Raw genomic sequence first — 12,396 nt, 5'->3', positions numbered from 1 at the left:
CTTTCGATACAGATTTGTTAAATGGCATCAGGGAAATGTTGAGAAACAGAAGAAAAGAGATAGGATTCAGAGTAAGAAGAGTTAGTAGTTAGAAGAGGTCAGTCATCAGGACATATTTTTCAGGATCTTAGTAAGTGATATAGATGGTTCCTATACTGGTGAATGGGGATATTGAAACTTTATGGGCATCGTCTATATATATATATGTTTTTTTCTGGAAGATGGTGTTTTAAAGTTCATCTTTATATTTCAAATACTTTATTTTTAATCTATTTCAGTTATCACCACATGATAATCTGATTCTCAGTCAGCCTGTTTCTTCACCTCTTCCACTAAGGCAAGTAAAACTTCGTTTGTGTTTCTCTAAATGCAGTGTGAGCTAAAGTAACATTCAAGTATTTTCTCTCTTTCCTAGGGAAAATTGCAAATGTTGATGGAAATACGTCTCATTTAATTGTTTCTTACCTAAATTTCTTTTACTTAACAGTGAGGTTAAAGGTCTTAAAGAACACAGAAAAACTTTTACAATAGTGTTTGGTATTTTGTGTACCCATTTATTATGATTAAGTACATACAACTACATAAATAAGTATATATGTCTGTAGATTATGAAAACAATTTTTTTAGCTTTAAATATCCTCTGAAGAACATTCAAATGCAATTAATTTTAAATTTAACCCCCAAATAAAAAGTTACTTATAAATACTAGCCCATGGAATAGAATAATGTATTTCATCACCTTAAAAGTTCAGAGAGATTATGAAATATGTTTTTTCTAAAGTATCAATTCTTGAAATTTAATTAGCTGTGTAATTTTTCTAGCAGGGAAATAGTTACAATATAATTAAGTTATTTTGTAGCACATACCTAAGGGAGACCAGCTGCCATCTTTGACATTAATTTTGTAAGAATTGCAGACTATTTCATCACCAGGTGTTGGCCCAGAGTGACCAGTGTTTTCTTAACCTTTGTTTGAGCTGAGAATAAATTAGAAATACTGACTGAGACTACTTTAAAACAATTCTACATTACCCAAGAGCCTTTTTTTATTTTTTGGTAATGGCTTTATTGATATAATTCACATACCATACAATTCACCCAGTTAAATTGTACAATTTAATGATTACATTCACAGAGTTCTGCAACTATCACTATAATCAATTTTAGAACATTTTCATAGCTCCAAAAAAACCCTGTACCCTTTAGCAGTTACCTTCCCTTACTCCTCCCATCCCTATATATACAAACACACACACGCCCCCTTGCCAGCCCTAGGCAACTGCTGATCTACTTCTTTCGCTTCAGATTTGCGTGTCCTGGACATTTCATATAAATGGAATCATATAAAATGTGGCCTTTTGTGTTTGGCTTCTTTCACTTAGCATGTTTCTAATGTTTATCCACATTATAGCATGTATCAGTTCTTCATTCCTTTTTATTTCCAACAAATATTTCAGTGTATGGATATACCACATTTTACTTATCCATTTATCAGTTGACAGACATTTGGGTTGTTTCTACTTTTGGGCTACTATAAATAATGCTGCTATGAACATGCACAAGTTTTTTGTGGGCATATGTGTTCATTTCTCCAAGAGACTTTATTAGTTTTGGTTTATTTTTAAAAAGTTAATTCAGTGAAGCCAATTATTTAACATTATAAAGATGAAATACTGGTTAGCTTACTGAATCATTTACTTTTTTTTTTAAATTTTTTAAAAATTTATTTATTTTTTTATGTTTGGCTGCGTTCGGTCTTTGTTGCTGCGCGCGGGCTTTTCTCTAGTTGCAGCGAGCGGGGGGCTACTCTTCATTGCGGTGCGCGGGCTTCCCATTGGGCGGCTTCTCTTGTTGCAGAGCATGGGCTCTGGGCGAGCAGGCTTCAGTAGTTGTGGCATTCGGGCTCAGTAGTTGTGGCTTGCGGGCTCTAGAGTGCAGGCTCAGTAGTTGTGGCGCACAGGCTTAGTTGCTCCGCAGCATGTGGGATCTTCCCAGAGCAGGGCCCAAACCCGTGTCCCCTGCATTGGCAGGCGGATTCTTAACCACTGCGCCACCAGGGAAGCCCAGAGTCATTTACTTTGTTAATGCAGTATTTTGTTAACCATGTACAATGTCTAAGTTTTGATTATTAATTTGCTTTGTATGTGTGTATCATCACGTAGTGGCTCTTAATTAATATTATCATTACAATAGTAAAGATAATCTAGCTATTTCTAAATCCAAATTTTGAGATGTGTATTTACCTTAAGGAAGTTGGGCCTGTAAGTCACATACGTTTTCTGATAATTACAGAGGAAGATGAGCCATGTTAAAAAAAAAAAAAAAAAAGAAAAAAAACTTGCATTAAACGATTTGCTTTCAACCAAAGCACCCCTCTTATACATTGAATTCTTTATTGGAACATTATCTACATGGCACATCTTTTTATATAAAATGAAGCAGATGACTTTTCATTTTCCATATTTAATACAACGCAGAAGAATCGAATGATTTCAGAACCTCATAAAACTTCATTATTTTCATAGTGTGTTTCTGATACAGTGTTTTCCCTACATAAGAGCAACAGTCATGTTTAAAGTTAAATATGTAATATGAACTATAATCCTACCCTAATCATGAACTTTTAAAAATTATTTTGGATAATGAGGTGTTTGATCTCTGTTTTTTTAATTATATATTTTTGTTTGGATTTATAGTGGTGGCAAGTTTTCAACATTACTTCAGAATTTGGGCCCTGAAAATGCTGTGACACTACTGGTGTTTGCAGTAACAGAACATAAGATTCTTATTCATTCCTTACGGCCTTCAGTGCTTACTAGTGTGACAGAAGCATTAGTGTCTGTGAGTATCACAGTTTCTTATTGGCAGTCAGTTTCATTTTAAACCTAATTATTCATATAATTTAAAGCTGTTTTAATGCTTAACTAAAATTCAGAGTGTAATGAATTTCAATTTTCTGGCCACTAACACTAGTTGTAATTATTTAACAAGCATTATACTACTTTCGGTATAAATATTTGAAAGACAGTTTTTTGTGTGTGCTGATGAATTATGCTTCAATGTCAAACAGCTAAATATTCTCTTTTCTTTTATTTATCCAAGATGATTTTCCCTTTCCACTGGCCATGCCCCTATGTTCCTCTCTGCCCACTGGCTTTAGCAGATGTCTTGAGTGCACCATGTCCATTCATAGTAGGAATTGATTCAAGATACTTTGATCTCTATGACCCTCCACCAGATGTCAGTTGTGTTGACCTAGATACCAACACAATTTCTCAGTAAGTTCGTTTTAATGATTCTACTTCCAGTAATTTACAACTTTGTAGTGTATGTATGTAAATGTATATTTTGTGAATGATAACTAGAATTCTTTTGAGCTATGTTGTTTTTATATTTGGGGTTTTTACCATCTTTGAATCAGTTCTTACTATACTTTGATGGAATAGGTTTAGTGTATTAGAGAAGGTTTTAATCCTCAGCTCTTTCAATATTTGAGAAATATTATAATCTTACGCTTACTTAGAAATTTATGTAAGAAATGTAAGGATTTTATAATTTTCTCTCTCTCTATTGGAATAATATTTAAGTTGTAGCTAAGCTACTGGAACTGTATACTTACAGCTTTTTTTATAATTCAGTGTTTTCTCTTGTATTGTTTATTTTCAGTTTAATCATACTTAAGCTCTTCAGGGAGAGGAAATTGATGCAATACCACGTTGCATCCACAGGACATACTTAAAATAACTGCAAGTTACCCTATTAGTAAAGCCTAAAAGCTAGTATACCTTTTACAATTTAAGTACGTAGTTGTGAGATAGGTTTTTCTCCATTTTTAAATAAGCATGTTTCATATTAACGCCTTTTGATTTAATTCTGAAATCTTACATTAATTCTAGTATTGTTATAAGTCAAAACCTCAACTGCCTAAAAACCATTAGAAAAGTTTAGCAAAAAATAATTTTCTTTTATAAGGCATGTATGCTTTCAAAAGCCTAACCAAGAAAATATGGGATGTACTTTGTGCATTAAAGCCATTTTATATATGGGATAAAGAGCGTCAAAGATTCTTTACCATGAACATTTCATACTTTACCAGAAATATTTAATTCTTCAAATATTAAAGTAGTATCCCTTTTTTTTTGGCCAGTTGTTAATGTTACATGACATAATGTTTTTAAAAATTGAAATTCAGGGTGGCAAATAAGTATATACATTTTCTCTCTTTTTATACTTTTATACTTTTCCTCAATTTGTTAAAAGAATTTTTTTCTTATTATGTTAACTTTGTTTTGATCACTAATGAGTTAAAGAATCAAAGAAACATGACTTGTTTGCACTCATCAGTGGTCTTCCTTCTTGGTTTTATGGCCTTTCCAAACCTATTGGAGGACTAAACTAATGAATTAATAGCTTTCTACTTTCCTTCATCCTGAATTTCTGGAGCCTCAACCTGAAATTTGAAAGAAAAATCTGAGTATGAAATTTGTGGTTTCCTTTTCCCTTCTCTGACTCATAAATACATATAATAAGGAATATATTATGAATGTCAAGAAATTTCTGAAGAAAGGGAAATTAATATCTGATATGTACTAGGCATAAAGCTGTATGTATAGCCTAAGGTATCTCATATTATTCTCTGTATTTTGTGAGGTAGTTTTTACCAACCAGTCTGACAGACAGATAAGAAATCCAAAGCTTAGATTTTTAAGTAATTTATAAAAAGACACATAACTTAAAACTGCCAGAACTGATTTTGAAACTATCATTGTCTGACTCCATAACTATTATTTCTGCCACTAATTACTGGCTAACTACTTATGCAATAGTAATCCTATAAATGGAACTTACTATGAATAAAAATGCAGAAGGCTGTCATAGATCCAAACTCAGGTATTAGATAAAATTCCTTTTTTTAAAAATTATTTTTGTCTGCCTTGGGTCTTCGTTGCTGCGCGCAGGCATTCTCTAGTTGCAGCAAGCAGGGGCCACTCTTTGTTGCGGTTAATGGGCTTCTCATTGTGGTGGCTTCTCTTGTTGCAGAGCACGGGCTCTAGGTGCTTGGGCTCAGTAGTTGTGGCATGTGGGCTCAGTAGTTGTGGCTCACGGGCTCTAGAGCGCAGGCTCAGTAGTCGTGGCACATGGGTTTAGTTGCTCTGCGGCATGTGGAATCTTCCCGGACCAGGGCTCGAACCCGTGTCCCCTGCATTGGCAGGTGGATTCTTAACCACTGCGTCACCAGGGAAGTCCCTCAATAAAACTCTTCTCCCGAGCCAAGTTTTACAGTGATGATATCAAGGGCAAAAGGAGGAAATTATGTGAGTAAATAATAGTAATTTGATGAAATGATACCAAAATACTGTTCATTCACTTATGCTACAGACATCTCTTGAGTGCCTTTTTTTTTTTTTTTTTTTTTTTGCTAGGCACTGGGAATAAAAAGACAAACCAGATACACTCCTTTCTCTTAAGTTGCTAATAATCTAGTTAGCAAGGCAGGCACACACACAGTGAATGCTAAGGCACAGTAGGAGTGCTGTGTTTTAAAGTTTTAGCAAGAAAATAATGTCAAAAGTGTTTTTACATTCTGTTCTCACTTTAATACAGGGTTCCATAGTCCTGGTCACATTATAGGTGAAATAAAATCTCACAGCAGGACATCTGCAGTTTGACCCTGCCCTATCTGTATTTTATTATCATTGTGGAAAGATAGGGTAGATTCCAAGACAGTTCTTCTTTGTCAGCTTAAGCTTTCCCATCCACTCTTTTTTCTTTCAAAGTGATATTTGCCCTTTTTGTTCTGTGGGAAGTTTAGGGAACATTAAAAGAAAAGTTCAGCAATTCCATTTCACACCGGTGCTATGATGTCTTTGGTGGTTAGAACATAAGTGATTTACTTTTTTTCTCCTTTTTCTCTGCATTTTTCAAGTTTCCTAAAATGAGTATTTATTGCTTTTGAAATAGAAAAAAGATTTAATAAATAGAGAGTGGAATCAACAAAGCTATAGTTAAGTCCGAAAGCTTTATCATGTTTTATCACCATGCTCTTTTCTTCTCCTACTCCATATATAGTTTAAAGATCATGGGCTTTCCTGGTGGCACAGTGGTTAAGAATCCGCCTGCCAATGCAGGGGACAAGGGTTCAAGCCCTGGTCCAGGAAGATCCTACATGCCGTGGAGCAACTAAACCCGTGTGCCATGACTACTGAGCCTGCACTCTAGAGCCCGCGAGCCACAACTACTGAGCCTGCGTGCCTCAACTACTGAAGCCCATGTGCCTAGAGCCCATGCTCCGCAACAAGAGGAGCCATCGTGGTGAGAGGCCCGTGCACCGCAACAAAGAGTGGCCCCCACTCGCCTCAACTAGAGAAAGCCCACACACGGCAACAAAGACCCAACGCAGCCAAAAATAAAATAAATAAAATAAATTTTTTTAAAAAAAGGATTAACTGTGTTGTAAAGGTTGTATAAAGGAGATTATAGGAGTTCATCTAGAAACAAAGATATCACTGTCAAGCTGATGTCCTCTTTTATAGTTATAAAAGTATTTTGGAGTGTTATACTTTATTCAAATAATCTAATATTTTTTTAATTAATTAATTTATTATTTTTGGCTGTGTTGGGTCTTCGTTGCTGCACATGGGCTTTCTCTAGTTGCAGTGAGCGGGGGCTACTCTTCGTTGCAGTGCGTGGGCTTCTCATTGCAGTGGCTTCTCTTGTTGTGGAGCACGGGCTCTAGGCGCACGGGCTTCAGTAGTTGTGATGTGCGGGCTTCGGTAGTTGTGGCACATGGGCTTCAGTAGTTGTGGCGCATGGGCTTAGTTGCTCCGCGGCATGTGGGATCTTCCCGGACCAGGACTCGAACCCGTGTCCCCTGCATTGGCAGGTGGATTCTTAACCACTGTGCCACCAGGGAAGCCCAAATAATCTAATATTATAGATTATTTCTTTTCTGAAAGAAACAAAGCTAAATTTTACTTATATTTTTAGGAAACTAAATATTTGGATATACCGAAGTATTTTGATAAGCTTTATGGATCATAAGTTCATTGAAAGTTTTCTACAGTGCTTTGTCTTAGAGTATATAAGAAGAAATCTCCTAATAGTAGGATTTTCCCAATGTTTAGGTGTCTAGAGACTCTTAGATAAGATTAAGAGTAATGACCACCACATTAAGTTTTGTAGTGATTTGCATGATTCCAAAGCAAGTGGAATTGACTCAGTATAAACATAAGTGTAAAGTTTTGAGCTATATTTAATACAGGGTTCTACTCTCATATAAATTAATTTTTAAGTATTAAACACTCCAATTTACCCCTGTAGTATTTTTCTTCTGTTAAGTAGAATATTTTGTATATTTTATTTTTGTTCAATGTGTTTTCTCTTTTCCCCTTTTTATAAATAACAGATATATACCCACCCCTGCCCCACCCCAAGTTAATCTAACGAATATATTATTGTTGTCATTTAATCTCAGAACTGGTGACAAGAAAAATGTAGCCTGGAAGGTACTTCCAAAGAAACCATGTAAAAATCTGATGAACACACTGAATAATTTGCACCAGCAGTTGGCAAAATGTAAGTGTATAATTTAATTAAAGTAAGTAATTTAATCTGAAGAAAGGACTCCAGCAACTTTGCCTTACGTGTAAAAGGATGGTGTTTACCTAAAGGAAAGTGTTTTTACAATCTTAAAGGCAAATGAGCATTAAAGCAAAATTTTTTAGAAGCTGAGTGGGAGATTTACAAAGTTAATATTTTACATCATAATAAAATCCAAAAAGAGATTAAGGTGATTATTTTCAAATACTATGGAAAAAATACTGGTTTCTACTTGTGTATTTTCTTTATACATAGAATAGAAAGTTAGTTTTGAAAATCTAACACAGATGGTTTAAATTATATTAGAAAATGCTGATGATTTTTGTGGGTTGAGAGCAAGGTCATGTGCTTTTCACCTTCAGTAGATCTTAATGCTGTGCTTACCTCAAATAATTTGAAAATAGAAGCTTGCCAGAAGCATTCGGAAATTAATTAAAGTGAAAATTGATTAGGATATGGAGAATTTCAGTTCAAAGCTTACAATAAGAGTATCTTGATAGTGATCCAGAATTACCAGTAAGAGGAATTAAGCCTTCATGTATCTAATCCTCTTGGTATTTTATACCAACAGTCCATTCAGGGTTCATAATTTAATACTTATTGTATAAAAAATGGTCAGTAATGGTGCAGCAATAGTTGAGGTTCTCATTTATGTATTAGGTGAAATATAAACATGGGAGGTGGCCTACATCCTCAAGGGTTCAAGGGTGCCTATAGAATAGTTGGAAAGAGACATGGAAAAAGACAGTGTTTACAAAGTAAACCTTATAACAAGTAGATAATTCAGAAGTGGCTCATAAGTATTGGGATATGAAAAAATGACATCAAATGGAACAAATTTTATACTATGGAACAAATTATGTATGGAATTTTATTTAAGCTACTTAGTTAATTGCTTTCTAAAAATTCATGTGCTTCTTTTGAATAACTGAGAAGTCCAGCAGCTTTTGTAGCAGTATTTAAGTATTATTAAAATAAGTGAAATAACCCATCTGGCTCTACTGAAGGGTAGAATCTTACAGCTTAAAATTACAGGTTTAAACAATACTGATATTGTTATTCAGGATTATATATCACTTTACAGCTTCAGAGCACTTTCACATACATTCTTTTGTCTTTACAACTGTGAAGATACTAAGTTTGAGGGAGGTAGCTTGTCAGAGATCATACAGTTAATAAGGATGAAGCTAGGATTAAAACCTAGGCCTTCCATTCCAGTGCCCACGAACTTTTACTTTTTTAAACAATAAGAACTCCAAAAAAACCTCCCTAATATGATTTATTGTTCCTCATATTTTAAGAAGTTTTAAAATTTTGAGGCAATCACAAACTTTGTTTCTGTGACCTTTTGAGAATAGATGTCCCCATCATCTCCAAATGAAGTGTATTTCCTACCAATAAGTACATTCTGTATCACTGCAGTATGCTATAACCATGAAAATCAGGAAGTTAACATTGACCGTTACTACCATCCTTATCCTCAGACCAAATTCAAGTTTTGCTAGGGTTATATATTAAGGAGTTATGTAAACAAAGGGTTGAAGGAGCGTGAGCCCTTTTGAAAACACAACACATTATTTTTCTTTCAATTTTATTGAGATATAATTGACATACAGGACTGTACAAGTTTAAGGTATGCAGCATAATGACTTGAATTACATATGCAATGGATTTATAATTGATACCTTTATGAACATTAATTTTGACAGTTCTGGGGAAAACATTAACACTGTATTTCTTCACAGTGCAGCAGAGACCAAGAGACGATGGACTAATGGACTTAGCAATGAATGATTATGATTTTAATTCTGGAAAGAGGTTGCACATGATAGATTTGGAAATCCAAGAGGCATTTTTATGTTTCATGGCCTCTATTTTAAAAGGTTATAGATCATACTTAAGACCAATAACACAAGCCCCATCTGAGACAGCCACAGATGCAGCCTCTCTTTTTGCCCTACAAGGTGAGTGATTGCATAGTACTACAGCTTTCATATTATTGAGCTTAACCTTATGATGATTGCTTTCTGGGTTAGTAGCTCATATTTATCAAAATATACTTATCTATTTCAGGAGTATGTGAGTATCAGCTCAGTTGGTAATCCATTTCCATAGGACTGGTTATTTCTCAGGCACATTAGATATAATCCCATTAGCAAAATATGCAGAAGAGACTATTTGAAAAGTACAGAGCTTCCTAACCATGTACCACTGCACTCTGTTGTGTCACAGATGCGTTAAGATATTGATGCTTTTAGCTTTCAGGGCAGCCTGGTGATGTTGGGCAAGCAGAGGAGCCCCTGGGTTGGGGGATTTGAAAGATCTGGGTTCAAGTTCCTTTCCTATTGCTATCTTGGTCAGGTTACTTCCCCTTCAGGGGTGTTAGTTTCTTTTTCTGCAAAATAGTAGGCTGTGGGGGGTATAGATGACATGGTTGATCTAGTTCCTTCTAGCTCAAAAATTCTCTGAATCTATAAATGATATTATATATGCTAACATTACAAATTTATGTTGAACAGCTTTCTTAAGAAGCCGGGACCGGTCACATCAGAAATTCTATAACATGATGACCAAAACACAAATGTTTATTCGCTTCATTGAGGAATGTTCTTTTGTCAGTGATAAAGATGCAAGCCTGGCGTTTTTTGATGATTGTGTAGATAAAGTAAGTAATAGTATGTCTACAGTGCCGTAACTTATTTTGTGTGACTATTATAAATGTTATGAGTTACAGTTTCTATTTATAACTTAACCAACTTTTAACAAAATTTAAATTAATTCCATTTCATCACTGACCCTTTATTATGAAAGTTTTGGTGGCCTACTAGATGTTATAGACCACAACCTCTTAAGAGTACTTTTCAGGATTTTACCAAATTATGAGTTTTATTTTAGCAACCAGGTCTGTAACACTGCCTGTCCACTTACAGACTATGGGAGCTTTGTCCAAGCCTATGGACCTCTAACTTGATCATCCTTAATTTTCACCTCTCCTTTTGGTCTAAGGTGGATTGTCACATGCTGAGAGTAGGTGTAGAACATAACATTTCACCTGAATATTTCTACAATTTGGGAGTGCATTTGTAGCATAAATTAAGTGAATTAATTCTAGTATATTAAATTCATGTGTGAAACCTTTCCTGCCCCTGTAGTCCGCTATCATTAGTGGGATAGAGCAAAGTGGGTATCCATGGTGGATAGAGAGGAGCTTGGGAAACAGTGGCTCAAAGAGGGGTGTCAAAACCTGAATGGGTGAAGAAGGAGGAGCAGCCTAGCATGGGGGTGTTGGAGCCCAAGCCAGGTGAGGAGAGCATCTATCCATGCAGGGGGTGGCCTAGCATGGGGGACCAGAGGACGAGCAGGATAAAGAGAGTGTCCATGCTGGAGGACAGACTATTTCCAGGGGTCAGAACCTAAACAGGATGCGTCCATGCAGACATGAGGACAGCACAGAGTGTCAGAGTCTAAGCAAGGCAAGGACAGTGTCCCCACTGGGTAGGCCCAGCAAATGGGGTATCATAGTTTAATCTGGATGAGGGAGATGTCAGCCTGGTGGGGCAGAGGGTTGGTCTGGAAGGAGTTGTCAAAGCCAAATTAGGGTGAAGGAGTCATATGCATGGAGGAGGAGTGGTGTTGGAGATGGGAGATTGTTACATATGGAGGGATTGATCAAATTAATAAGTGCCATATGTGTCTTATAAAAAATTTTCATCATGCAAGATGTAGAAGGAAAAACACTGCATTGGGAATCAGGAGAACTTTGATCTCAGGGTTCCTACTTGTGACTTTAGTCAAGTCATTTAGTCTTTCTGTGTTGTTTTCTTATGTACGTTTTAAAAGTATTGTGAGGAGAGATCATTATAACTGCATTTTTCACAGTGTTCAGAGTAGTGTTGTATGAACTATAAAGTAGGAAAATTTATGACGATTTTTATATTTTTCTGGTTTTTATTACAGTTTATAGATTAGTAGTTAATTTGGTTTTATTACTGCATGATGTAGAAATGTTCAATTTTTGAATGACTTACACATATGAAGAACAGGAACAAGTTCAGAGCCTTGTGGAGGAATTTACATTTTCCTTCAAATTGGAACACCTGAGGGATGATTGATGTGGAGAAATACTGTTTCTGGTGCTGATAGAGAGTTAACAAGCTAAGATGCCCAGAAATATCTACCCTAGTCCTTGAAATGCTTTAGAATAGGGAAAAGATGGATATATGTCAGTATTTGCTTAGAACTCATAATTCATTTTCCCACAGAAACACTGATATATGTGGTGATTAGCTGTAGTTCAGATGGTGCATGGCTACAGTGTTGTGCTAGAAATATGTATTAAATTTCTTTTTGGTGGATTGATATTCTAACCACCTTTTAGGACATTTTTTAAAGTCCAAATTTATTGTAGTATAATATACAAACAATAAGTGCACCTTTGAAGTGTGTAGTTTGATAAGTTTTGGCAAATATAGATTTCCATGTAACCATGACTCCAAAACATAGAACATTTCTATCACCCTAGAAAGGATATTGTTTTGAGGGGAAATTCATTTTCTGTATTTTGAATAACCTATTTGTAGACAGACTTTTTTTCAATTTTTAATTTTTAAAAAATATTTATTGGACTTCCCTGGTGGTGCAGTGGTTAAGAATCCGCCTGCCAATGCAGGGTACACGGGTTCCCACATGCCACAGAGCAACTAATCCCGTGCGCCACAACTCCTGAACCTGCGCTCTAGGGCCCAGGAGCCACAACTACTGAGCCCACGAGCCACAGCTACTGAAGCCCGCGTGCCT

At 35.7% G+C, this 12,396-nt stretch overlaps 1 protein-coding gene and 1 long non-coding RNA gene across 12 annotated transcripts in view; one reads left to right on the top strand and one right to left on the bottom strand.

Moving 5' to 3' along the window:
- DENND4A (DENN domain containing 4A) overlaps positions 1–12,396 on the top strand; it is a 134,653-nt gene that overhangs the window by 67,119 nt on the left and 55,138 nt on the right. For all 11 annotated transcript variants that reach the window (XM_082444731.1, XM_082444725.1, XM_082444732.1 and 8 more), the window contains 6 exons: positions 279–337; positions 2,697–2,841; positions 3,103–3,278; positions 7,475–7,575; positions 9,345–9,563; positions 10,119–10,264. In XM_082444731.1, the coding sequence (XP_082300857.1) occupies positions 279–337; positions 2,697–2,841; positions 3,103–3,278; positions 7,475–7,575; positions 9,345–9,563; positions 10,119–10,264 (846 nt within the window). The remainder of the gene's footprint in view (positions 1–278; positions 338–2,696; positions 2,842–3,102; positions 3,279–7,474; positions 7,576–9,344; positions 9,564–10,118; positions 10,265–12,396) is intronic.
- Positions 11,399–12,396, bottom strand: part of LOC309654381 — a 198,033-nt gene continuing 197,035 nt past the window's right edge. Inside the window, exon 2 of the long non-coding RNA XR_014260207.1 lies at positions 11,399–12,321. This is a non-coding gene — a long non-coding RNA (uncharacterized lncRNA). The remainder of the gene's footprint in view (positions 12,322–12,396) is intronic.

Source organism: Balaenoptera physalus (genome assembly GCF_965194825.1).
Source record: "Balaenoptera physalus genome assembly, chromosome: 2".
NCBI lineage: Eukaryota > Metazoa > Chordata > Mammalia > Artiodactyla > Balaenopteridae > Balaenoptera > Balaenoptera physalus.
Note: the sequence above shows the minus strand (reverse complement) of the source record. Positions and strands in the feature narration are given on the sequence as shown.